General features: G+C 39.2%; 1 protein-coding gene across 15 annotated transcripts in view; it reads left to right on the top strand.

Annotated features, from left to right (window-relative positions):
• Positions 1 to 27,433, top strand: part of LOC136447401 (tyrosine-protein phosphatase non-receptor type 4-like) — a 53,031-nt gene that overhangs the window by 3,453 nt on the left and 22,145 nt on the right. For 2 of the 15 annotated variants that reach the window (XM_066446311.1, XM_066446310.1), the window contains exons 2-18: positions 702 to 781; positions 10,380 to 10,567; positions 16,587 to 16,694; positions 17,113 to 17,155; positions 18,769 to 18,847; positions 19,180 to 19,224; positions 19,565 to 19,617; positions 19,990 to 20,110; positions 20,519 to 20,648; positions 21,256 to 21,273; positions 21,943 to 22,031; positions 23,225 to 23,266; positions 23,828 to 23,891; positions 24,206 to 24,378; positions 25,915 to 25,983; positions 26,547 to 26,702; positions 27,240 to 27,347. In XM_066446311.1, the coding sequence (XP_066302408.1) occupies positions 10,427 to 10,567; positions 16,587 to 16,694; positions 17,113 to 17,155; positions 18,769 to 18,847; positions 19,180 to 19,224; positions 19,565 to 19,617; positions 19,990 to 20,110; positions 20,519 to 20,648; positions 21,256 to 21,273; positions 21,943 to 22,031; positions 23,225 to 23,266; positions 23,828 to 23,891; positions 24,206 to 24,378; positions 25,915 to 25,983; positions 26,547 to 26,702; positions 27,240 to 27,347 (1,439 nt within the window). In that variant the 5' untranslated portion in view covers positions 702 to 781; positions 10,380 to 10,426. Of the gene's footprint in view, positions 1 to 701; positions 782 to 3,254; positions 3,514 to 7,349; positions 7,787 to 10,379; positions 10,568 to 16,586; positions 16,695 to 17,112; positions 17,156 to 18,768; positions 18,848 to 19,179; positions 19,225 to 19,564; positions 19,618 to 19,989; positions 20,111 to 20,518; positions 20,649 to 21,255; positions 21,274 to 21,942; positions 22,032 to 23,224; positions 23,267 to 23,827; positions 23,892 to 24,205; positions 24,379 to 25,914; positions 25,984 to 26,546; positions 26,703 to 27,239; positions 27,348 to 27,433 lie in introns of those variants that run through there. The other 13 variants (XM_066446304.1, XM_066446299.1, XM_066446297.1 and 10 more) reach the window with 13 other exon arrangements.

Below are 27,433 nucleotides of genomic sequence, written 5' to 3'. Positions count from 1 at the left end.
CCAAGTACATGTCTGTCACAAGTTCACAACCAAGTTAAAGGCAACCTAAGCAATATTAGGGCGCTGAAAGTCATATATTCAAAATCAATTTTTTTTCGGATTTCTATCCATAGTAAGTTTAGATAACACTATCCCATCGCATATTGACCATCATGGAGCAAAAATGTGATGTCGTTGTGTGGTGGGAACTCATTGAAAATCTGAGCACTTGGAGGCCAGTTATCATTTCAAATCTTCCGAACATGCACGATTCTGACCGATAAGTCCCGAACGCTTCCGAAGAAATAATCACGTGGTCATGGCTCAATGTGCTTGGGCATTGTGACGTCAGGCGGCCGGAAGTTACCGAAAATTGTAGACAGAAAACGGTTATGGCTGGATTCTGGGCTGATTTTTGGGGGGACCCAATAAATGAAATACTCCTTTTGTGGCTTGCTTCTGTGCTAATTCAAACGCCCAAAGTATGAAATAATGATGCAGATGTGCTAATATAGGGAAGTAAATGTAAATTTCAACCTCACCAAACAGAATTGCCTTCCCCAGAATATTTCAAGTGTTACCCCCTGAAATCGCTTAGGGCACCTTTAATGACAAGAAACATAAATGCTCTTTATGGTCATATGAATGTTAGTTAACAGTGGCATTTTTTCTTTTCTTACAAGTTTGCTGGGAAACTAATTTCTAATTTTCTATTCCCACAGTGCTTTGGAGCAGATGATGTACTTGGTTTGACCTATAAGAGGAGTCACTAGGAAAGCAGCCACAGTGGAAGGGAATTTAGGTAGGTAACATTGAACTTGGAATACTGAAATTTTCCACCTATATGCATACTTACTGTATATACCCTGTTATGTATTTATGATAATGTATGTATATCACACTGACAGAATGTCAGTAGGTATAGTACACTACAGTATTCTGGCCCATTCCTTATAAAAGGCCCACTGAAGGTCTGATAGCCATATCAAATGGACCCTAGTATTACAAACAATTTGTGGTCTGGGAGGATTAGTTAATAGCATATCACATTTTATGTCCTTCTCAATCAAATTGACTGATGGTTGTAGTTGTCTGGCTTATTACCTACTTTGATGGTAAGTACATCGAGTTGCAGCTATGTTTCAAATGGTACCTGATGCAGTTTAGTAGATGAAGTTATATTGCAAGATGTGACTCCAACTCTAAAACACAAGTGGGGGGGTCTTTCTTAATGGAGGAACGTTCTGAATTTTATGGTTGCTTGTTGTAAAAACAAATCAAGGCTGCACCCTGTGCAGTTGGAATTTGAGGTTTGTAGGGAAGAAATAAATTTTGTACTCTATTTATACTGTGATGGGTATCCAGGGTTTTATAGATCCCAAAAGTTACAAACCCTACAAATGTATTGCTATCTGAGTATCATCAAAGTATGGGTCTGGCAGATATTATGACGACTACATTTTGTGATATCTTGCTATGTGCAATACATGTATTACCATCTAGTACTAACAGAAAATACATGATATAAGTCACTTGTACATGTATGTTGGATATAAAAATTCACTGGTATTACTATTATAGTATTAGAGACATCCTTTTTGGAAAACTGTTCATGATATTATTAACAACAGAATTTGTCTACTTTGTATGAGGTAATGTTACAGAAAAAGGTGACTCTGTTTCCTTTGTACAAAGAGAAAATCAGGAACAGTCCCAGTATTTACTTAAACCCTACGCTTTGTGGACTTATCGCCCAGTGTTTCTTTGTCTACATACTAAAGCAATGACGTTGCAGTTAGTAGAAAGCTACATGTAGGGGTTTGCTTGTTGAAGTGGAATTAAGCTGTTTATAAGTTGCCATTATGTAGAGCTTTAGATAAGATGTAACACTATAGAAATATTGTCCCTGAATTTAGTTCTAAGTTTAGAAATGAAATTTTTTGGGGAAAAATTTGAACTACTTGTGAGGCAGAAAATGTAAGAGATATGAACATGTAAACATTTACAAACTGCTTGCTGTTTTTGAAAGTAGACATGGTGTTGGTAAAGTATATGTACAATGCAAGGCTCAGAATTTATTTTGGGGAATAGAATGTTTTGAATTATTGGTGAACATAAGCTAAAGATGTAGGCCCAGTGTAAATAATACAAGAAAGGTTTTGTTTCTGGCAAAATGTCAAGAATATGAATGATGTTTACTAGTGAACAATTGCCTTTCAGTATGTAACCTACAGAAATGTCTAGGTTCGTTGGTGCACCAACGGTAAAAAAGTAGGTGCATAGTAATGATAGTTGCAATATTGGGTGCACAACAGTATTTCGAGCCGTACAATGTGTTGGTGGTATACTGTAAATGCAGAAATGTTCGCGGGGATTTAATTTCGCGGTAGGGAAAAATGAAGTGTTTGCAGTGGTTTTTGAGTTCGCGTTTGAAACAATAGTAGCCCGTCAGTCATACAATGGAATGGCTTTTCGAGGTGGTTTTAAGATAAAGAGTTCCCCGCGAACAGAAAACCACAGCGAACATTTCTGCATTTACAGTATCATCATGGACCCAGTTTGCTCACCTGTATTGAGACTATTCTACAAGTCCAGCTGGGAAAACATGACCTTGGGTTCATCCAACCTACAGGGACTCTTTCTGACCTCTGACCTCTGTAGTCTTTCTTCACCTACAAAGTTGTTCTTGTGGGGACAGTCCACTATTCACTCATGGAGTAGGGGTGAAAATGTATTCACAAGAATCACTGATGTTAAACTTTTAGTTACATATGAGTGAAGTAATGAGTGAACAATCAAGGTTCATAAACAACCAAATAATTGAATTGATTTGGCCGAAATACAAACGTCTTACACTCAGGCTTCGACTGTCGAAGCCATATATTGCAAGGAAAATACCTTGATAAGATGGCCAAACATCTAAAAGAAATACTTATTTTATATTACTGTGAGCTCTACGTCTGCACAACACAAGTCTCTTCAAACAGTACACTGTAAAAGAATTTACATGTAAGTAAGTACACAACTTGGTTTTATGTTCACAGTTTTCATAGTGACCTCTTCACCGCGAAGTTAAACCACAATGAAAATGATTTTACTGTCTTCTACCTACCTATTGTTTCAACCATGAACTTAAAATCATCGCAAACTTTAAATGCATTTACAGTATTCCACCAAGTTACGTCATTGGTGAGGAATTTGCCTGCTTGCATTTGGACACAGTATGTCACCACTTGTAGCTAGCATGTTTGCTCTATCCCTAGGTCAGCAGCTGCAATTTAACAAACAGGAGCAGGGAAGGACCTAGATCTTGTTGACTGTGTCCTTATATCTAGTGTATTTATGTGTATAATCGGGTGATCTTGGGACAGGGGATAAGGACAAGAGGTCAGGGGTCAGTGTTGACCCAAGGCTTGTGGTGTCTGTTTGTTATAATTGGTGAGCTATTGATAGAACAGTTGAGTTTGAAATGGCCAGAATTGATGGGACAAGCATTTCAACAGGAAAGAAAGGAGAAAGGCAGATATACGAGAGGTAAGACCTCTAAGTACAGTTGGCATTTGTAGGCAAATGTGATGTTGTCTCCTGTATAGGTTATGGATGTAAATGATTTGTCTGTCAATGCTCTATGTCTGCCATAGCATAACACACCAACAGCTAATTTGCAGTACAATTCTGGTGTGAAATTGATATAGAGAACATTATGCCATAATGGAGGTTCTTGATAACATAAACTGGATTCACCCCCCCCCACACACACACACAGCCTTGAGCTCCAAAAGTAGGATTGCTAACCTCTAGATCTACATCTGTTCATATATGCATGTACTATATGTTCGAAATGAACAGCAGAAAAGCTGGACAATAGCTGTACCAATCTTATTTGTTTTGAGATGATTGATTCATGCAGCAGTCTCAGCGTTAACCTCCCCACCATTCCCTTCCTGACAGTAGGACATCAAAGCTGATAAATCTCATGTCCTGTCACAGAAACATGCCTGCCATGTTGTTCAGTTATTCTAGTGTATCAACCAAGTATGTCTTATGGACAATCTCCTGTCAGATTGATTGATTCTGTATCGTTAAGATCAGTGGTATGTATTTGGGATATGCTTTAATGATTTTGCAATGCCAAGGCTCAGTTTGTGTGTGCATGTTTGTGTGTGTGTGTGTGTGTGTGTGTGTGTGTGTGTGTGTGTGTGTGTGTGTACAAAAACAAGAGAATTTCCTATTACAGTGAGTGTTACATGGAGGACACAACAGATGGTATACATTGTATGTACTAATGTAATAGAATTTTCTGTTGCAGTGTTACATACAGGACACAATTTACGTTATTACTATTAGTCTGTGAATGCACATTAAAAATGTCAGACCAAACCAACCCATTCCTACATCTGTGTTGCTTGTACATGTACATGTACTTTGTATAGAATTCATATGTTTTAACAATAGCCCACTACGTACACTCTGCCTAGTATAATAGATTGCAACCAAGTCAGTTCTTCTGAACTTCTGTGTTTGACCTCAAACCAACATGCACCCATCTGCCAAGTTCAAGGTTGTGGAAAATTGAAATATCACCCTCCATTACCACGGAAACCAGTGAGCCTTTAAGGACATCTCACAGCTGAGTTCACGTGTTTTCCTACCCTGCTATAAGGTACCATCAATCATAGCAAATCTCTGTACCTTTGCCTTTTTAGAGAGGCACTGAGAAATCAAGGTAACTGTTTTGTAAGGTTGAAGGGATCATTATGTTGATTTAAACCAGTTTGCCTGCCTCAATCATGGCCATTATGTATGCAAGTTATATGATATGCACGTAAAGCCTGATGTTGTAGAAAATTTTCAGCAGTTTTTCCAGACTTATAAGATGTGATATTTCAATGATAGGGTGATTTTTATCTACTACTGTTTTCTCTAGGGGGAGGGGGGGGCATCCTTTGCAGACTGACGTGCCACAGTGGATACAAAATTAGCATCCAAACAAACACTTCTTTATAGACCAATGCACCTGTTTAGAAGGCTAATATTTGTTGTCGTGGTCTGATTTTGTTTTCTCAAGTCTGGAAGAAACTGCTGCCTTATTTATGTAAGTCTGCTACCGTATAGCAATGTCTTGGAATCTTTTGATAAGATATATCTTAAATATAGAGATCTGTGTAGTTTTTAGTTACCTACTTCACTTCATGTATCACAATGTTTGTAATGTTGTTTATAAAAGATGTATATATACAGTTTTACCTCAGTACAGCAAGTAAGCACAGTATTTAGTCTGATCCAACATTGTGTGCCTTTGGTATACTACTCCCCATTTTCCAAAAGGAACCATGGCTATTACTTCCACACTCCTAAATGCATTTAGAAACACTTCCGGGGCATTTCTTTGACGTAAGTTACATGTTCCTTCAGATGACTGTGCTGCTAAGCATTCCCTCATTTCAGTCCTGTGGCATTCCAAAATTCCAGCCATTTCATAGCCTGCTTGAAAAAAACTTTGATGGCAAAAATAAAGTAGTGTTTGATTTGTGTGTTGTTCTTTTGGTTGTACACGTTTGTTTGAAAGAGATTGTTACTTTAATGTATGGGAATATAGAAATGGTAAATCTTTGTTACGGTTTAATTTTCCATACATTTTCTACATAACTTCACACTATCAGGAAAAGTGGTTTGTGAAGTGCCCTTTCTATGGAAGAGATACAGTTAAACACACATCCGATCTCCTCAAATTCTCGACATGTTTCCCATATCTCAGTGTTTTCTTTCATGTACATGTTTTGGTTCAGTTCATCCCATTTGCAGAGTCCTCTGTTGTAGGGTGGGAACACTAGTCTAAATCACGACTGTAACTTTGTAAACAAGTATTGACTCCTTGCTGATTTCTAGGATTTCAAAGTGTAAACTCACTTGTGTTGATGGTAATTTTGCCTCACAGGAAGTTTTATATGGCATGAGGCTATGGTTAGAAAATGTTACAAAAGGTTATAAAGTTCTGAGATAATTTTTTTTGGATTATCATTCAGTCTTGTTTCTCAAAATCAATATTGAGCAGAAAGTATTATTTTCCTGTAGCCAATATAGCTATACAGTAGATACTCAAGGAGGTAAGTATATATAAATAACAACATCCGAAGACCATCAGAAGTAATTTACACTTCTGAAATGGTTTAAGATGTTTACTATTTCCTTAGAGTCAATTAGAATGCTGTGTCAAGGGAGGATGTGGTATTTTGTTCAAAATATTTAGTTTTTCCTGTTTTATTCAAGTACATACATGCCAAACGTCAATTAAAAACTAAGACCGATACCAAGGACAAATTTATATATGCTAGTAGGATATGATATCCTTGCTGATACTGAATTAGAAGCACTTGCTGTCAGGAATATTAAGACTGAGCACAAAAACTGTTCCAGCGTGCTTCAATGAATATGTAAAGAGATCATGGTGTTGCTATAGCCACCACCCATTGTCCTGTAATGAACTCCCAGTTAATCATAGTCCTGGTCATTTGCCTCTTTTATGGACCTATTGGGAGGGGAGGGACTACAAATACTGTAAATGTATTTAAGTTTGCATGGTTTTAATTTCGCGGTAGGGAGAAAATGGAGTATTCGCGGTGGCTTTGACTTCGTGTTTGAGACAATAATAGACAAAGGGGTAGGAAAGGAGGGAAGGTAGGGGGGAAGAAAAATTGTGGTGGTTTTAAGTTCCTGGCAAAGAGCTTACCGCGAAAATTGCAAACATAAACCGCTGCAAACATTTCAGCATTTACAGTAATACAGCCAGGCTTTACTTGCATATGGTGAAAGTTAGTACAGTAGGAAGGGGAACATGTCTTTATTTGGTCCTAGTGAAATAAAGGTTTATCATAAGTGTCAATGTCGGTGTTGAACTTGATATTCTTTTGTGTTGTATGTTGAAATTACAGAACAAGAACATCAGAATTTTAAGACTACGAGAAATATATTTTTATCACTGTATGTACATGTAGCATCAAAAGCTATGGACAGTATGGTTAAAATAATGTTGATATTTTGTGTGCATTAGTTTTTGATTGAACCAAATTTGTCTTCTACTAAGTTCTAGTCTACATCTAACATGTCTTTCACACCAGGTCAGTGTATCTATGTTTGTGTCAGGTAAACTGTGACTGCTGTGAAGGGACATTTTGACCTTATGAAGTGGCATACTTGCACTGGACCGTATACATTCTTATCAATCGCAGGGCACGGTCCGTCGGTCCTGCTGAGTCAGAGTCGGTGTAGTTGACGTAACTGTCAATCAGCGGCTTGTAAAACTGGGAGGGGCTTGTCTAATCACCTGCCTTCACACCTCTGTTACTCAACACAACCACCACAAACTGTGACGTCAAGGGAGTTCCTCTCCGCACACATCACTTCCTAGCCTTCCTGTACTCGTGAGCCCGACATTGGACTTGTCTGGTGGTGGTGTGCCTGCTTGCCTCTCTGACGGCTCTTTTGTAGGGCTGCATACATTTGACCCATTTCCATGCCGGGATCAGAATTCATTAGAATCTGTAATTGAATTGCTGGAGGGGCAGACCTAGCGTGACTGATAAGGGAAGGGTGACTCCATTCTCCCGTCCAGCTTGTCTCACTCTCCCACACAAAACGCGGGTAATCGAACGCGTTATTGGACGGTAGAACCAGCTGGGTACCGACCGCGGGCTGCGGACGCTTCTGGAAATGCCTGCAGCACGATACACGGAGGACAGTTCGGAGGGAAAGCCCGACTGTGGCGAGGAGAAAACGCCATTGTTTGAGCATGAAAGTGACAACAATGGTAAGTCACACACCTAGCCCCACCAGCGTGGCCGATGATTCGGCTTCCTGTTGTGTCTACAACTTGGGCTGTTCCCTACTACACCACTGCCAACAGATCTGTATGATTCATAAGGAGCTTTGTATTAGCAGAATTTAGCAGGAAAATTGATATAGTTTTGCATACGATTTAGCATGTTTATAGCCTCTCTGGTGAGGGTATTCCCTTAATGTGCCAGATTTGCATATTGTGTGATGTAATGCTTCGTCTCACTCTGACTCTGAGATTGGAAAACTAAAAAATACATTTGTCCCATTTTGTCTTTTTTCATTTGTGTGAAATCTTGAAGTCAAGAGTATATATATATATTGATTCATGTCAATTTTAGTTGTCAGTGTTTTGTTTACCCGTTTGGTATGGATATTATAAGATTATATGGTTATGTTTGGGAGGTATAGTAAGTAACTCATCCTGCATACTTGGAAAATTGCATGGTTTTGTCATGGGTACCTATAAGAAAATTGTTTCTAAAACATCTGTTTTCTTGGAAAAAAACATCCCCGTCTTATTTAGATTAGGCTTTGGTCTGCATTTTTCACGCACTGTTACATGTTGTAACTTTCAGAATGTTCTCCAAATAAGGACACAATCCCAAAGTTTCAATGTATACATATACATATACAACAAACAGTAAAGTATTCCAGTACATACATTCCTTGCTGTAGAAAGCCAACTTTTTGTCAAGTTAAGATTTAGTCAACCAACCTAATGTTCTCAAGTTGAATTATGCAATCAGTGAAGGCTAGGTTTTCAACAACTCTTATCATAGTATCATTGTGAAGCATAGTTTATTCAATAAGGTTAGAGATCATCAAGATTAGATTAACAACCCTTTGTCAATCTTTATATTTTCTAAGCAGAAATGTGGTAGAAAGATATCCAGAATGTTCTTGTCTATTCTTGTTTGCCAGGAGGTATAGTGTACTCTTACATTTCTCATAATAATATGATATAATAATATAATATGATATATGTGAGATCTAACAGTTGATATAGTAATGAAGATGCATCAAGGCTGTACAATGTATTGCTTAAAATTATCTTGAAAGTGCTTCTAGAAGGAGTACAATTTTACACCCAAAACCTTCTTGAAAACTATTTTAATTACTCTCGCTCATTATTATTTGAGTATGTAAAATCTTTGTAACAAATAGGAGAAACAGAATAAGTTGTTCCTGTCACAAAAAGTTTCAACTTTGTGTTTTGTACCATCATGGTTAGCTTCTTCAGACGAAGAACCAGTCTTTATTTGTCCCAGCAAAAGGTCGTGTGTAGCAAGTTGTACAGAAAAGTAAAACACCTTTTGTCCTTGGAAGAAATCCTCCCCCCCTACCATGTAATTAGGGCTGAACCTACAGCTTACTATCACCCTACCAGCTGTGAGAGAGGAGTGATCTTCTGTAAGTCTACCCATAATTAGCGGGAGCCTGATAAGGCCAAAGGTCCCTTCTTTACAATTACAATTTAGATCATTATCTGGGGTTGTCTGTCTCTTGGCTGATGTCATTTCTGTTGTAAGATGACAGGAGATACTGTAAATGCATTGAAGTTAGCGTGGTTTTTATTTCGCGCTAAAGCAAAAATCGAGTGTCCGTGGTGGTTTTTAGTTGGCGACAGCGCTATAGTCACATACTGCTACAGTATTGAACAAAAATGTTTGCGGTGCTTTTAAGTTTGCGGTGAAACGGTAGCCACGAAAACCGTGAACATAAAACACCGCGGACATTTCTGCATTACAGTATTGTGGACAACAGTTTTGTATATCCTTCGTTAACGAGCGGCAGCTGACAATCGTAACTGGCATGTCTAGTTCGGCCAAGGACATGCGCATCTTTTGAAAGGAAGACAGCAGCTTATTGATAATTTCACCTTTGTATAATGCACAGAATTTTGTTGCTCAACCTTCAGAAATTCCTTAATATGTTTTATGGACCAAAGTTAGGAAAGGGAAAAATGAATATGAAATTGGCTGATAAACTAGAAAAGTGAATCAAACATCTTTACACATGGCCCCTAAACTGGTTTGTCCCCATAAAGGAACTGTGAGATGTTATGGAATGTAAGTATTTTAATAATAACCATGTGCCTGCCTTGTGATATCTGTATGGAGCATAGGATGTCGTCTTATGAATAGGTAACGTTGTAAGTCCAGTGCTCGAAATACTGGGTGCATGTGCACCCAAGATTAGAGCTGTACACCTAATTTTTTAGTGTACTGGTGCACCTACATACATTTGTATTTATATAGCTTTTGTACATAGACTGATAGAGGAAGTATGGTACAGTAGTATACAGCATGTTCCAGACATTTCTGAGTCTTAAACATAGGAAAACCATGATTCTTCTAGCCCTTGTTTATAAAGTTAGCACATGTACTAATAGAATTTTAGATTCAAGCTCTGAAGAGAGGTAATAAGGTTTATAATTAGGTTTTGATGTGTACCCAATTTTTTCTGTGCACCTAAATCTTGAGGCTAGGTGCACCAGGGCACCTATTCTCAAAAATGAATTTCGAGCCCTGAAATCTGACCAAAGATATTTTTCTGTCTTGCAGAAGCCAGCAGCGTCAGCGAGGAGAGCGAACGGGAGGACGGCATTGTCATGTCTCGGAGGAACATGTTCGGCTCCTCCAGCGGGACGTATAATGTGCGTGCGTCGGAGATCGCGCGGGACAAACATCGCCCCGAGGTGCAGTGCCAGGTCTACATGCTGGATGACACAGTGCAGACCTTCAAAGTCTTTGTAAGTAACACATTATGAGATCATTACTGTAGATCAGGGCTCTAGCCAGTGCTTGTCATGCCATCATTTGACAGACTTTCGCTGCGCATGACAGAAGAAATTTAAAACCATTCCATGAACCTTAGCGGACAAACACTGTTGGGTATAGAAATGTTCAAATTGTAATAAATAACAGAAATTTGTACACGATGATGGAAAAAAAAGACGATTTGTAGGATCTTTCTTTCCATGAGAATCTTTATGACAGAGAAAAATTTCAAACTGGCTAGAACCCTGCTATAGAGAATAGATAATAATCTGGTAGATGTACATGTACTACTACTAGCTCTTAAGTACCTATACCAGCTCAGCTCAGACAAGAACTAGAAATGGTCATGCCTTCAAGTACCTAGGATTGATGTCTCAAACAATTTGTATTTTACTAGAGCTATTGTAGAGTAGAACTGTATGCTATAATATGCTTCATTAGATAGCTTTAAACAACATCATACTGTGTGCAGCATTGTCTCATTGTAGTGCTAGCACAGTGAGTTTGCTTGGCAGAATGCCTTTATAAGCAGCTATGTTGGCTAACATCCCTGCACAGCTTGTGTTTTCCCTATTACAATATAGTATAGAGAGGAAGAGATAAAAGAAATATGTTGAGGTAATGGTTCAGTATTGTCTGTAATACAGGTGGTCCTGACTTCCAAGAAGAAAGGTTAAAGTTAAAGTGGTCCCATGCATCGAAGATGCGTAGGGGGGCGCCCATCTCCCATTCGAAGCCCTTGGGCCACACAAGTGCAAGCCACTACAGCAGGGGGCTGGTCCGCTGGTAGTGATGTGTGTGTTTAACTTCCATACTCTTTCCCAAATGCTGAGTGCTAAGCAGAGAAAGAAGTATGTACCATTTTTAGAGTCTTTGGTATGACCCGGCCGGGGTTCGAACTCACGACCTACCGTATGCAAGGCGAACACTCTACCAATTAGGCCATTGCCGTAAAGCAAGCATGAAATCTTGCGTGTTTGCTGCACATGGTCAATGCATCTGGATGGCCCTTTTCCCAATGGAAATCTATCAAACAGAAGATTCAACTATTCAATTCTTACAGTTAGGTTCCTCTTGGAATTACCTAATCAGTTCAGTTTTTCACTTCAACAGTGCTGTAACCAGCTTGAATTTTTTCCCAATTCTCATCGACGGAAAAATATTAAAAGGCCTTTTTTCGTCTTTGTGCACAAATGTAGTCCATGTTTCTAGCGTTTATTCAAATTTGGATGTTTCTGTATCTCTCCCCCACCGATTTTTGTCCGTCAAGGTTGGCAGAATAGTCTTAAAATTTGTCCATCAAACCTAGCAAAATTCTGTCCAATGACGGAACGTCAGACACTGGCTAGAGCCATACACTGTAACGGCCGCATCTGAAGAGTTCTCCATCTAATACTTCCGTTGCCCTTCCCCTGAACCCGGTCCCTTTGTTATGATTCCTTCCTGCCAGTGTAAGACCCACATGAAGAGGAGGAGGTCTATTTCTGTGGCAGGCAGGGTTCCAAAAGGTCAGCTATGTCTTGGGTTTGTGGATTTATCCTGGTAAGAGACAACTGGAGAATACACAATGTAGCCAGGCTGGAAGGAAACTAGAGCCCAGGCCAGCAGATGGTTGGAAAGATAACCAGTGTGTCCTCACAGTATGTTTCTTTGACAAGTCGGGTTTACATTTACTTGTAGTTTGAATCACTTTGGTGCCTGGTCTCCAAGCAACAACTGCTAGTATCTTGTTTGCCCTAATCACTCTCTGCACATACATGGAAAAATGGAAAACAACAATAAAATGATATTTATATGTTTTATATTCTGATAACAGTATTCAAGAAGTTTGAGCTCTTACATAAGATATGGATTAAAAAATGATCATATTGTATTTCACCGTTGTCAGAAAGGTCTGAGTCATATTAAACACATGTTTCAACTTTTGAAGACAGGGACAAGAAAATCTTTGTCATAAAACCTTTAGATTTTAATGAGGAAGGCAACATTGTAGATATTTATTTATTCCAAATATTCAAAGAGAGAATATTTCTTCAATCAATGTTCCAAAGCAGTGTCACAATTCATTGATGCCTGACTCCAGTTTTTGTACGTATACTTTAAGATTATAGTTTAAGATTATACTATGGTAAGTTATAGTTTAAGATTCTGATGTGTACAAGAGGAACACTATGTTTGTAACCTCCCTGTATCCATCCTGCCTTTACATCCTCCCCACTTCCTGACTCTTCCATCTCCGTATTCAGGAAGAAATTAATTTCTCATAAAGGACCAAACCAGTTAGAAGTAATGAGTGACATCGGTCCCTCCCATTGGCTCTCACAGGGAAATCAGCGTGACCATGGATTGGTCAAGCCTGTGTTCTCTTCTGTTTGTGATTGACAGCGGTGTGGTACGACCCTTGAAGAGTTACAAAGGTTTATTCTGGGAGTGTTAGGGCAGATTTGTTGGCAGTGCCCTAAGTAGGGATATGCAGACAGCTAGAAGAAAGCTGAAGTCTGTGGGGGGTCTGAATGTGATGTAGGAAGTACTTCAAACCAGGAAAGACGGCAGTTTGCAACCTTTTGGATATCCCACTAAGTTGCCAGTACACAATTGTGTATCGACTTTGTGGAGGAAATTCTAGCATGCTTTCATAATTTCACACTACAGAATAAGAGACAATGTTGTCTACTAGTACAACTAAGTAGGTTTGGAATGGTAATGAAAGGAAAGTTATTTTCATATTTCGATTTGAACTCCTTGTTCTAAAAGAGGGCCTGAATGCTCTTTTCCGTAAGGCATAGGCAGCCTATTTTTATTTCCTGTAATTTGTAGGGAAGGCCTAGTCTGCCTTATCCACTTAATTCGTAGCAAGGTGACCAAATTTTGCGTGATTGCCTTCCTTGATTTTAGCGTAATATACTGGGGGTTCTTCTGAATTCAGCGTAAAGCATTGTAGGGATCCCCCATGCAGATCCTCCTAAAAGGCCTTTGCAATTCTTGTAGTTCAGAAACTTCCATTTTGGAGTGGGGTGATGTTGGGGATAGTCCATTTGTGGCTAGAAGTAACTTTGGGATGGAATGTACTTGCTTTGCCACCCTGATAAGGAATACAATGGTTGCTCCCCTCCCCCCTCCATCACAACACCCAGTCAGGTGTAGCAGACAGGGTAACACCCTGGTGACAACGTAATGCCCTGCTGCTGGTGTTGATTATGGGATAATTCCCTGCACAACCACAGCATAATTACCTGTTGTAGTTGCCACAAGACACTGTGTAGGTGTCAGTCTAATGGACTTCCAAGGAGATGGCCTTACACTCTTTTGCTATTTATACCTTATTACAGTATATATACTATAGGACCTCTTGGTTTAACATTACTTTTAGATACGTTGTATTCATTTCCGTTGGAAAAGTTCCTTTTCTAGTTGATAAAGATTGGCCACATTTTCTTTGGGATTTGTGCCCAATATGTTAATTGAAACCAGTATCGAATGAACTTCTTTCTCCTAAAGCCTAATTGAAAACTTTTGCTAATTTGCAACTGTGATTTTGAAAGCTGGAAGGTGTACAGGTGATTTTTGTGGCTTGAAAACATAGCCTGTAGCTTAAAGTAAAAGCTGACAAACACCATCCAAAGTAGCCTCAATGCAAAGCAGATAAAATACTGTAAAGCAGCTTACATTAATCCTACAGTTTGTATGGAATTTGATGAAAAACAGTAGCCTTAAATTGTGAATTATTTGATATGCCTTTTGGGACATATCTCCAAGTGACATATCCCAGTCGTCTATCCATGTTTTCAACCAGCATCAATTTCGTTGTACATGGTTGACATCAATACTTTGAAAGGCAGTATATCATAATATTGAAGTCATGGTAGTTTGGTGTTGCTGTGAGATGCAAAACACTTGTCAAAGAAATCAATCAACACAAAGTGTAGCACCTTGATATGATTTTGTACAATATTAAAACACAACTTTTGTATCACTTCTAAGTGCCTTTGGCCTCAATTGAGAGTGACTGCTTTACCTTATCTGACAGCCATTCAGAATCGTGCTTGATTATTCAATCCAGGACCTTTAATGGCATCATAAATCCCATCAGGAAATAGCCTTCACTCACACGATCCCCCCTGACATTCTGGGGATATTTCCTGCACCAGACGAAGCCACTCACAGAAATGTCAGATCCCAGATATGCCTTATGTGGACAGCCAGCGGAGCTCTGTAAATAGTGACCTTTCTGCGAGAGGAAGCAGTGTGCTGTAGGGTAAATAGAACGGTGCGACAACGTAAAAGGCTGAGGCTGCATAATGTCAAATAAAGTGTGATGGAGGCATATACATGCCTGTCAAGTTTCTGGGTGATAATCGTTTGGTACAAAATCATGGTGTTCGGGGGATGTACGTATGGTGGTATGTTGTTTTGCCTACCAAGACCTAGTTCTTCCAGTTCTGCAAATCCCAAACAAAACACCAGGGCTGGCCCAACCTTGTAGAATTGTTACAGACACATCTATAGACAAACCAGGTGTTATTTTGCAACCATCCCTTTTCCAGTGACATAGTAAGTCCTGTGTATTGAAATAACATAAACCATGATAGTACCGTTGGTAACTTTTCATGATTAGAAACTTGACCTGAACTAGAAATGATCAAAGACAAACTCTTGAAAAGTCAGGTTAGGTGTGAAAAGATATTACCTTAAAACTACATGTGCCATCTCTGCTTTGTTTGATTGTTTGTTTGTTTGTTGTTGCTATCCCAATACCATTAACACCTGTCATCATTTAATTGCCTTGAAGTATCCTATCTCACTCACCCTTGCATGATACCCATACCTATTGCCTGCAACAGAAAACACATTATGGTTCATGTTATTCCAACACTTACGGGACTTTGAATAAAACATGTCTCCTTCACTGGTGTGGTTTCCTATCTGTCAGTTCATCACTGCTGAAGTAATGTACAGTATCCACTTACACGTCCCTCTTGTAGACCTTATTCCGCCTTGCTCTGAGGCTAATGGGTCTCTAGCTAACAGAGGTTTGAGATTGAAAGCAGATTTTGTTACAATATAATCTTGGCATCCTTAAATCTGATTGAGACATGTTAAAATCATTAGTACCTAATTGTACACTATGTCGAGATAGTGTATTACTAATGATTTTAACAAGTCTCAATCAAATTTAAGGATGTTACATTCTTAAGAACAATGTTAGACATTAATAATGTTCTTAAGAATACAATGTGTGTTAGGTTCCTCTGAAGATATGTTTCTTAAGAATACAATGTGTGTTAGGTTCCTCTGAAGATATGTTTCTTTTAGTGTCGTTACTTTGTTCATTTGGTGCCAATGAACATAAGTGGTTACCTTATTTTAATGGCTTTTCAATTATTCTGCCCACAAAGACTAAAGCCTATTAGTTATGCTGTGGTTTCTTATCATACCATTTATCTAACACTGACTACTGAGTGCCTAGGTGGGAAAGAGGTCGGAACACTAGTTACATGTACGCAGATTTTAAAGTATCTTCTTAAAGCTTCTTCATTTTCAAACTTGCACCATGTGTCTTCAAATATGAGAATTAAAGTAAAATTATACCAAGGTATGACCTCAGCAACATTCTACAAATGTTGTTCTTATAAGTTTCATTTTATTTAAACTTCAAGGACTGTATTGTTTAAAGACGTCACCACCACCCACCTCAAATTCAAGGACAAACCAAGGACAGAAAGCCACTTTCCTCTTAAAATCACAGGACCCACAAATTTGAGAAAAAGTTGGATTTTTCATCTACCTCTGCTTCCAAAAAAAGAAGTCAAACCTAACCTGTCTAGATATAGCCAACAGTAATATTTTAGTAGTCTCTTTCATACGATGATGTTAATCACTGTTCATTGTCACATGTATGTGCCCTATGTTTCTACAATGTAATTCCTCCTTCAGGCATGAACTTGCATATAAACTAATTACTTGAATGTTTTTTGTCTCTTCCCCTTGCAGAAGAAAGACAAGGGCGGAGTGCTATTAGACAAGGTGTTTAAGTACCTGGACCTGGTGGAGAGAGACTACTTTTGTCTGATGTTCCAAGATGACATTCCAGAACAGATGGTAAAGATGCTTAGATACTGGCCCACTGTAGTCATTAGCTAACTATGGGCTTACAGCTGCCTGTGTGCCACAATGTACATTTGTATTGTAATTCTGTTGCAATTCAAAGACTAAATCTATAGTATGAGAAGGTCTTACATTTGTAGACATACTTTTATATAAATTTACCTTTTAAGTTAGATGTTTCCCGTAAAATAAGGCTGGAAAATAGATTTTTACTGTATCATGTGCATATCAAAATCATGCATTAGAAAATTGCCTTACAACTATTATAGTATTACCATCTGTGTTTGTGTATATATATTGAATGTATTTCCTTATACTGTAGTACTGTATATTGTAGTATTTCCTTGAAGAAGGCCTCATACTTTTCGGAGGACTTCCCAGTGTAACTGTATTGCTTGTCTTCCGCCTACAGAGATGGCTTGATGCCCACAAACCCATCAGAAAGCAGATCAGAAGTGAGTATGATCCCCAAACAACATTCCTCCTCTTCAGTAATGTACTACAAATCCTCCCACCACTTGTTACAAAGATAAAGATTAATCTCCTTTCCCACCAGAAGCCCAATCTACCAACTGTTTGTCCCTATTTGACTCCAGAGAAAATTGCTAGAATATTCCAGCCTACGATGTTGCTGATACATTTTAGAACTTTATTTTGACAGAACATGCTGCAGCATAAGTATATATAGCAGTAATAGCAACAGTTATAGCACCATATGGTAGAACAAAACTGTTCTTTATTATCAAAGCTTTTGGTTTGGAGCGGCAAGATATGAATGAATGAAAGCTTTTGGTGCCAAGCCTGGAGTCTCCCAATACTTGACGACAGCAGCAATGAGGGTTACGAAGATCCCGCTTGTTCAGTCATTCAAATGTCTGAAATACCTGCTTGTTCTACAAATTGACAGTCAAGTAGATAATACATGTAGGCTGCAGGGAATTTGTTCCCTTTCTGGAACAGTTTGCATAATAGGAAAGCCTCTGGAACATAAGAAAATGTACACACACTGACAGTGCACATGCAAGTTTATTATATAAATCTCCCATGGTCCCTGATGTAGGATTTTGTCCATCTTCATTTTGTCCGCCCACACAAAGATTTGGATGTCTCCCTGGACACTGAATGGTGCATAATCCAACACCATTTCACATCAAGTAGATACATTATGATGGACGACCAGCAAAACTTTTTTGGCTTCAGGATTATAAGGCATTAAAAGCATCAGTCTTTGAAATTTGTCACACCTAATAAGACATGATGCCATTACTTGGTTGACACAATGTACATCCCAAATGGTTACAAATGGTTCATTTTTGCACCCCAGATCTCTTCTAAAATTCCATACTTAGAGAATTCTTATTCATTCAAGATAACCATAAGTATCACAAGATTTTCAAACTCTTCATGACCAGAGTTGTTTAGACTTGGTTCGACCATCCAAACATGTTTACATGTTCACATATTTTGTACATGTAGTTGCCTACGTAGAAGGCAAAAGTATGATCATAGGTTATTCCAACAGCAGTAAAGCCCTGGTGTATCAAACATGAATACAAGCTGTTCATTCTCCTTTATGGGAGGATTTCCCAGGGTAAGCCAGGAGTTTTGAATATCAGAGAAACTTCCTGTTGAATATTTCATGACATGTGTGTCTGTCTGGTTCTGTAGGGGCCGTCATTGTATCATATGTAGAACTGAGACTGGATTTTGTCTGGAAACTCTTCATATTATTTGAATTCAAACTATACCAATGGACAGAGTTTTCTGAGAAATAACAGACGTTTCAGACTTTGACCTCTTCATTATCTAAGGTAACTGTTTTCGTTCAGATGTTATGGAATATGAACAAAAACCTGATTGCAAACAGTTACATTTAACTTAGACCACTGTAGAAGGATCCCGGATGGCATCTAAAACATATCATGTTGTTTCTCAGAAAACTTTGTCCAGTGGTATAATTTGAATTGAAGAATATTACATATTATTATTCATTCCTGGATGCCTAACCATTATAAATGTGTTGTCAATGTTGCTAATAAAAAACATGTTGTTTTCTTTGTCTCTCTAGCGGGGTCTCCCTACAGTCTGTATTTCAGAGTAAAGTTCTATGCAACAGACCCTAGCAAACTACAGGAAGAGTACACAAGGTAAGGAAACTAACATTAATTTTTTTTAAATACATACAGTTGCTTGAGTAACTGTTTTTGGCGTATCTTATTACCTGGATCTCTAACCTTCACCAACATAACTTTACTCTTCTTCCTGTGTCTTTATGGCGGTGATCATATAAACTGCCTGTTTTGGTCATGAATGTATGGTACATGCTTATATTAACCGTCTCCCTGCTGCCTAACCCTGTAGCCAATACAACTTTGGTGCCAAAAGGCTACTCCAGTATGTAGAAGGTTAAAAATCACTTCTTTTACATGTAGACAGTAGAGTGAAAAAGTGAATCATTGTGTTTTGTCTTCTTCTTTAGGTACCATTTCTTCCTACAACTGAAGAAGGACATCCTTGAAGGGAGGTAGGTTGTTGTCATTTGAACTTATGCTCTTGACATACATTCATACATACAAAAAGTATACCTTTATCTTAGAATACCTGGCTACTAATAAAGGAAAATGAATACCACAATCCAGAATCTAGTCATCATTAAAATGTTCTATAAGTCGAGTAAAAAGTTTGCATTCAATGTTCACAGTTGTTCCACAGATATGAGCATGGTTTGAACTATCTGAACTTAGCCATGATCAGATATAAGAACCTGTAGTTAGTTGTGAGCCAATTGAACAATACTTATGCAAATATGCATTGTAACCTGAAAATTCATTTTTAACAAGTTTTCTTGTTTTGTTTTTTTCCAGATTACCCTGCTCCCCACACACTGCTTCCCTGTTGGCATCTTACGCTGCACAATGTAAGAATGGAAGTTTACACCTTGTGATGATAGTAGCTAATGTACTACATATGTATAGTAGACTAGGGTAGAGTTCTTCCAGTTTAGACCACCCCTTAGCTATCTCTTCTTCAGCCGACTGTCACAATGGGTTTATGTGGATGGTCCAGTGTTCTGTGGTTATATCTGACACATGATTCATATGTTTTATTGATGTCAGTAAAACTTGGTTTTCTTTTTCATTGGATACAAATTGCTCTGTGAGTGATCAATCAGATATAGGCGGCAAAGACTGATGTTCGGCTGCTGTAGATATCTCTCTCTAGGATGTTCTATTTCCAGCAGGTGGGGAAGAGAGGAAAATCATTCAAATGTTGTCTGTTTGTTCTCCAGCTGAACTGGGTGATTACGACCCATCCGAACACCTGCCAGGCTACCTGCAGGAGTTCAGATTTGTGCCCAACCAGTCCCCAGAGTTTGAGAGGGAAGTCGAGGAACTACACAAGAGACACGTGTAAGTACTGTACAGGTGTAATACAGTCAAGTCTGTAGGGAAAGTTAAAACTTGAAATGGTCTAATTGAATAGCAACCATCGCAGAATAAAAGACTTTGAAGTTGTTACATTTGATAATAGTAAAAATGTTTGTTTGAAAGTTGCCACATCATAGTTTGTAAGTCTGTTATTCTAACAAGCTGTGAGAAGATAACATCAAGAGTCAAGGAATGCCTTCCTTGAAGCTCCCCCTGTTGGATCTGAAAATTACTGCATGAGATGCAATGACTTAACACTGAGGATCGTTACAGTGTATGCATAGTCCGTCAAGCAAACTTTGGATGACTTACAAGCAGTATGGTGTATATCTAATGTATGACTTGACCTTTCATCATCACCATCATTATCTTGACCTTTGAACCTTGTAGAGGTCAGCCCCCATCAGAGTCAGAGTTCAACTACCTGGACCGGGCCAAGAGGCTGGAGTTCTACGGAGTTGACCTTCATTATGCACGGGTAAGACAGAGAGGTCTTACACACATGGTAACTTTCCAACAGGTAGGAACGGCTTAAAGTGCATGACCATCACCAGAAGTTCCAATGTTGAGTCTTGATATTACAATGTACATGTAGGTGCAAGATTAGTTTTGATGACATTGCGTGAAGTTTGATTTGAAGAAAGTGTGCTCAAGTTTGCTACTGCTTGGTGTTTTTTAGTTGCTGTACATGGAATGAAAATTATGCATGTAGTCTATTGTAGTGCTAGAGAAGCATTAGTATTTGTTGACAAGAAAATCACATCAATGTTGAGAGGCCCAGCTATTCTAGGATGTCCCCATCCTTTGCCAAACTGAAACTTTCTACAATATCTCCTTTTTCTAACAAACTCCAATATAGGTTGTGATTGTGCCAGCTTTTCTCAGCTCTTTACATTTCCATTCTATATTGTAGTGATTCAACTTTTACCCTGTGCTTCATCAAAATGGCTATTTGCTTTCAACACTTCCTGCATCCTTTATCTAAAACCATCACTTTGGTGCAGGGTTTGTCTACCTAGAATTGGGGGAATAGTAGTTACTGAAGTAATATTCAGTGGTGGTTGGGTTGTCTACTGGCTTGCTCGCATGCCAACTAACATCTTTATTTGCCTTCTCTCTCTTTCCAGTACAACCATAGCCTCTCGGTGAGTTCTCCTTATTTCAGGGACCCACAGTGTTTCTTGTGTAGAAAACTGTGGGTCCCAGAAGACGTAGAGTAGACGTGAAGTCCCCCGTAGTGAACTTTAGTCTTGAGCACTTTTCACTGCTTTTGCATCACATGCACAAAGGTCTAAGAGACAAATGCAACCCCCCCAGAATACTTTTCAACAGACATAAAAAATGATGTGTGCTCATGATCAGCAAAGCAGTCTGATTAACCTTCTTATATATTGTCTCATTTTCTCAAATTTGTTGTAGTCATTGCTTCAAAAAGATGTTTGATATCTTTTCTTTCAAAACTGTTGCTTTTACATAGATTGCCATTTTAACATATAAAGAAAGAAAAAGTTTTTGAACAATTAAGTTTCTATTATTTTGCAAGAATTCTGGGGATGTTGTATCCTCACTGCTGATGTAATGTTGCCATCTCTGTTTCAGAATGTTTTGTGGTTTTCTTTCTGTAATGCATGGCCAAATGTTTTTCTTTGGAATTTTGCCACAGATATGTTACATTGTTATCAACGTGATGTTGTGACACTTGGATATGCATGGCGTTGCACATGTTTGGTTTCTGTGTGTTCTTGTCAACTGCGTGTTAATGTTTCAAATTTGTTGCTTAGTTGATTTCTTATTCACTTGTTTATTTTCCATAGGACCAAAGTAACCTGGAGATCCAGCTGGGGGTGACGGCAGGTGGAATCAGTATTTACCAAAACGGAGTCAAGATTAACACATTTTCATGGTGAGAAACAATGTCAGAGTCTAAGAAACAACAAGATATGGTCAGTCTTCTAGTAGTGTACAAACAGGAAAGTCAGTTTGGTAAAAGTTTCTGCTTCGGGTGAATGTGATATTACAATTTAAGTATTCTACTAATTTTGGAACTTAGGCCAATGCTGCTACAGTTGCAGTACCATGCTTTGAAGTATGGGGGCTCTCATAACATGCAGACAAGTCTATCAGCCAGGTAATCTTGCACAATCGAGCACTGTAACTGTTTGATTTGATTTGTCGATCTATGCAACAGCATTTCACATTGTGACCTATGTTTGTCGATCTTCTCATGTCATTCATTCACATGCACAAGTTTACAATGAATGTAGAGTTCTAAAGGTAAAAGGTGGTTATTTTAAGTACAAAATTATCAATTTCATCCACGTTTGCAGTTTGTCATCAATGCTGCCTTCAATGTCGTCTTCCATGCTCTTTTTTGTGTGTATTCGTCTGTTGGTAAACACTGATATTGAAGCTTCCTCTCACAGCTTTACCCCACCCCCACCCCACAGTCCTCAGATGTTGAAGCTGATGATGTTTTTTGTCTCTTTTATTGTCATCTCACTTTTGGTATCTGTGATATTTATCTGTAGTCACCTAAGAATGTACCCTTGCTGATGTTGCTTTCATCACACAATATTTTACACACAGTTCAGTTTATTTACCTCACCTATACTTGTCACTGTCTACTCACTGTCATATGAAACATCCTACAACATGGGATAATGGCATTGTCCAGTCTAGCACATTTTAGAAAAGGCTCTGCAGCTATTGCATCTTTAGCAACTCCCCCTTAAGTTAAGCCTTAAGTTAATTCTTAAGTCATTCTTATATTCTCAGTCCTTTATCTTAGGCATGAATGAAATCTATTTCCTTTGAATTTAATGGGCACAATCCTTGAAATTACAACCATCCCCAAGCTACATTATAATCCCAAACTTAAATTCTTACCTGTCCTTTCTAAGAAACATTGCAGACCACCTCATACCCTTACCCTCCCCAAAAAATCTTATTGTCTCAAGTGAATCACCTGTCCTGTTCCTCATGATAACTCCCCACCCCAACCCCCACCCATCAACAAATTATGTTATGTTGGATCTGCAAGGCAGCGGTAGTGTAGCCACGAGTCATGCATGTCTGCCGTCCACTTTCTCACCCTAGGGAGAGTGCCAGCAGTTCGATCTCACCCCATACCAGACACATGTGAGAGCTTTCCCTTAGTTTGGTTGGTTTTGCCGTAGATGTAGATGGTGCCTTTTATCTATCTCTGTGCCAGGATGTGTGTGGAAATATCCCTGGGACTGAGAAAGAGAGTCCAGACACTTACTTGTACCAAACAGTGCATCTGTGTGACACACTGTAGCTATGTTTTCTGAACATCACCAACAGAGGTGTGATACCAACATCTTGTACAGCGGTGTGATACCATTTACATGTGCCTCACCACAAATGTGCAGTGTCTGAAGTGTGGCTTTGCTGCGGATATGTTGTAGAATCTACACATTTCTTTCAAAACCTTGTAGAAGGCCGCCAGGCCTGTCACAATAATGCAGTTTGTAAAAAAATGACACTTTTGCAGTCAAATTCTGACAAATTATCACATCACCAATACCTCGCCACCACTGGTTGTTCCAGGCTGCCCACATGTGTAGTTGTAGTGCTGTAGAGTGTAGTAGGTTGCTGACCATGCTGAGTGTGCAGTGCAGAAACAAATCTTACACGTTTGTTAACTGTTGCCTTACGTTGTATTCCTATGTTGCACAGGGCCAAAATTGTGAAGATTTCATTCAAGAGAAAACAGTTCTTTCTCCAGCTACGAAAAGAACCGGTGAGTTTCTTGTTATCTACACTCAATGTTTCAAAGTTATATCCAAATTCTTCAATCAATTTTTGTATGCTTGAATAGCCACTGTGGTAAACTACACTCTATCATAAGTGTGTTTTTAGGTGTCGCTGCTTACAATCGCTGCTTACAATGCATTCCCAAAAGTGCAGTGTGCAATAGTACCAGTCAAAATTGCCTCGAGGAAGGTGACAGATGGTCTGATTGTATGTCTTGACTGTGAAGAAAATTGTTACCCAGTGATTCTCCAACCTGATGAAATTATTCACGGATATTGCAATATTGTTTGCGCTGCACAGAACGACGACCGAGAAAACGCCATCGGCTTCAACCTGGCGAACTATCGTGCCTGTAAGAACCTGTGGAAGTCCTGCGTGGAGCACCACACCTTCTTCCGCCTGGACACGCCCAAGCTGCCTTCCCGCCGCAACATGCTCACGCTCTTCAAACTAGGCTCCAAGTACAGATATAGGTATGTGTGAATGTTCAAAGAGTAGTCCAGTGGTAAGTGACCCTGCCTTTGGACCAAGAAGCAGTGAGTTTGAATCCCGGGTTTGTCGCTCACCCGACATGCACGCTAGGGTCGCAGTCTTTAGAACGGGACATTAAGCCGTGGTCCACTGTTCATCGTGCTTGTTGAAAAGAGCAAGTGGATATGGGCATCAAAAGATTTTCTATAATGAGTGGATAAGGGCATCAGAAACAAAATTGTATTATGGGGAGGCAAAATCCAACAACTTGATGGTCAATTGAAACATGTATACTGGACCCTAATGTGTGGCTGGCAATTCGTTTGAAAATATGATTGACATGCACACCATCAGGACAGTGTTTTTCCATCCACAAAGCTTCTTGATTATCATGTCTTCCCTTGCAACAGAAATTTCTTGTTCGTTTCTGTTTTCTTCACATTACCGTTTATTGTATTCAGGGTAGTTAGTTGTCTTCGCTACTTTCACCCAATACCTGAATGTAAGAGTGAAAGTGTGAAAGACAGCTTCCCAATCATTCTATTCCAGGGGTCTCTTCCATATGTTCAAGTTGGGGTCCAAGTATAGATATAGGTGGGTGAGTCAGGTAGAAGGGGGTGGAGTAGCATGGAACTCTCACACTTCATTCCAGTGCACGGAGAAAACCAAGGCACGGACCATCAAAGATCGTGGAGGCTGAAAATGTTGGGGGAAGAATTACAGCTCTTAGTGGCAAATGTTACATTGGCATCAGATCTGTGTGTGTTTTTTTGCACACTTTTGACAGATTAGCCAAAGAGGCTCGGTGGCCGTCACTCTACCGCCATGGTAGGATTATCGTTTTAACTTAAGTGCCTTTCTTAAGGGCACAACGTTGGGGCATGTCAAGAAACCTATTGGTTCTGAGCCCAACGCTCCAACCATTATGCCAAGCCAACTAAACTGTTGAGTAGAGGGTGATTCTACGCTTAAAAAAATCATAAGTAAAAGTTTCCAAACAAGTTGACTGAAAATAGGTACAAATTTACAACCAAAAAATGATTTCATTCAGCCCCTCTTATGATCTTTATTGGTCCATGTCAAGGTAGGTTTGCTGTTTGTTAGACCATGTTATGTGCCGTTGCAACATGTGTGCATCATTTTGCATGTTAGGATAGTTGGCCAAAGGTTTCTTATCACCCTTGAAGCATGATGTTCCCCAGGATTAATCAACGTGTTCTTATAACAAAGAATATCAAACCTTTGTTGGAATCAGAATTATGTTGAGTTGAAAGGTATGCAGTACTACATATGCATGGCATGGGAGATTTGTGGGCCATGGAAAGAAAAACAAAGGATTTTACATTAATGAGTGTGCACTGACCGTAAACATTACAGTTTCTACAAACATTAGAATGATAATGTTTTGATTTTTTCAAGTAAGTTTAGCCTGATGTGTTCCCTGTCACACATCAGAAGTTTACTGGAACAGTTTTTTTGGTGTTGGTAGATTGAACAAAAGGAATACATGAATTACTCCTATTGTTGTTCTCTTGTAGTGGAAGAACGGAACGACAAACAATAGAACTTGGCAAAGAAGAAGGGAACAGAAACAGAACATTTAACAGGTACACACCACACAAATGCATCCAACATGTCTTGTAATAGACTAACACACCACATTTACACTACAGTTTACAGATAAAAGACCATTCACTTTACTGCTGTGCTCATACGTAGTATCATCTTTAGAAATCGTATTAGGAGCTCAGTATGCAAACTTTGCTGATAGCCAGGCAGATTTTGTAAACGGCCAAGATGGACTTGATGAGCTACAATGTACATGTATGTCACTTACAAATGCAGATACAACTGCCTTAATCACCCCCTGTGCTACTCACATTAACAGGATTTAGAGGTTTGCATTGCAGGCACATGTCAGTGTGAGATGCCATTGTGACATAACATAATACATAACCACTGTAACCGGTTGTTTCTGTTACCCACTCTTACACCAGTGTCTTTGTAGCATTTAGGAAATGTTGTGCTCCTGTAATACGGTTGCGCTGTACGTGTCACAACCCATCCATGTCCGCATGTTTCTCGTTGTCTTTGCTTTGCTTGGCTTTTCGTTGGTCACGCTTTGCCACATATTCATCCCCGACACTTGTGCCCTTGTGCGACAATCAAGGAATCCTTTCTTCAGGACTCCCAGTAAGAGGTACGCCAGGAGAACCATCGGGGGGATCACACGCGATGTCATCAAGGACGAGATCCGGAACGAAGAGATCCGCAGGTCGCTCGTGCGCCAGTCTCAGTCCTTTTCCGCCCCAGGGCTGAGAAATATGTGAGTAGTGTTTGCTTCTCCTCATAGAGCTATATTAGGCCATTATGTTTCCTATTTTACTTTTCATTCAAGAAAACAGAAGGTCAATTCATCATTTTGGTTAGATACCAATTCAACTTCTTTTTAGTAACTGACAAGAGATAGTAGATGCTGTCTGAAATCTCTGACCGTATTCAAACGTTTGTACTGTGCCAAAAAAATAGCGCTTACAATCCAGCTACATTTGTAGAGCCGTAGAGTGATAGAAGATGTGTCCTAATTCAAAGTGATCTGATACTCAACAGAACAAATGGGTTACCCTAGCCTAGTATCTAATGTTTAACTGATAGAATTATGTTACTGTTGTTCGATAGCAGAAGTTTTGTATCATAGTATGATCATCTCTAAGAAGATATGATGATGATGACGATGACGATGATGATGATGATGATCTCTAACAGAAGATTACCATGATCATCAATTCAACAGATGAATATGTATCACTACTGGATAGCACTTAAACCCTAACTTTTCCCACTTTTACACCTTCTGTAACAGTAATGGATCTGCTGAACTGCTGGAGAGAAGACCGCCGTCCATGTCCTCACCCACCAAGGAGATCCCCATCAGGAGGGCGTGGTCAGACGGACACCAATCAGAGGAGGAGTAGGTTTCACATTGTATTTCTAGGGCTAGTCCATATGAAAGGTTGATGGGGGGCAGTCATTCTTGACAACTTCCACCTCAAATTT

The sequence above is a fragment of the Branchiostoma lanceolatum genome, chromosome 13, assembly GCF_035083965.1.
Source record: "Branchiostoma lanceolatum isolate klBraLanc5 chromosome 13, klBraLanc5.hap2, whole genome shotgun sequence".
NCBI lineage: Eukaryota > Metazoa > Chordata > Leptocardii > Amphioxiformes > Branchiostomatidae > Branchiostoma > Branchiostoma lanceolatum.
Note: the sequence above shows the minus strand (reverse complement) of the source record. Positions and strands in the feature narration are given on the sequence as shown.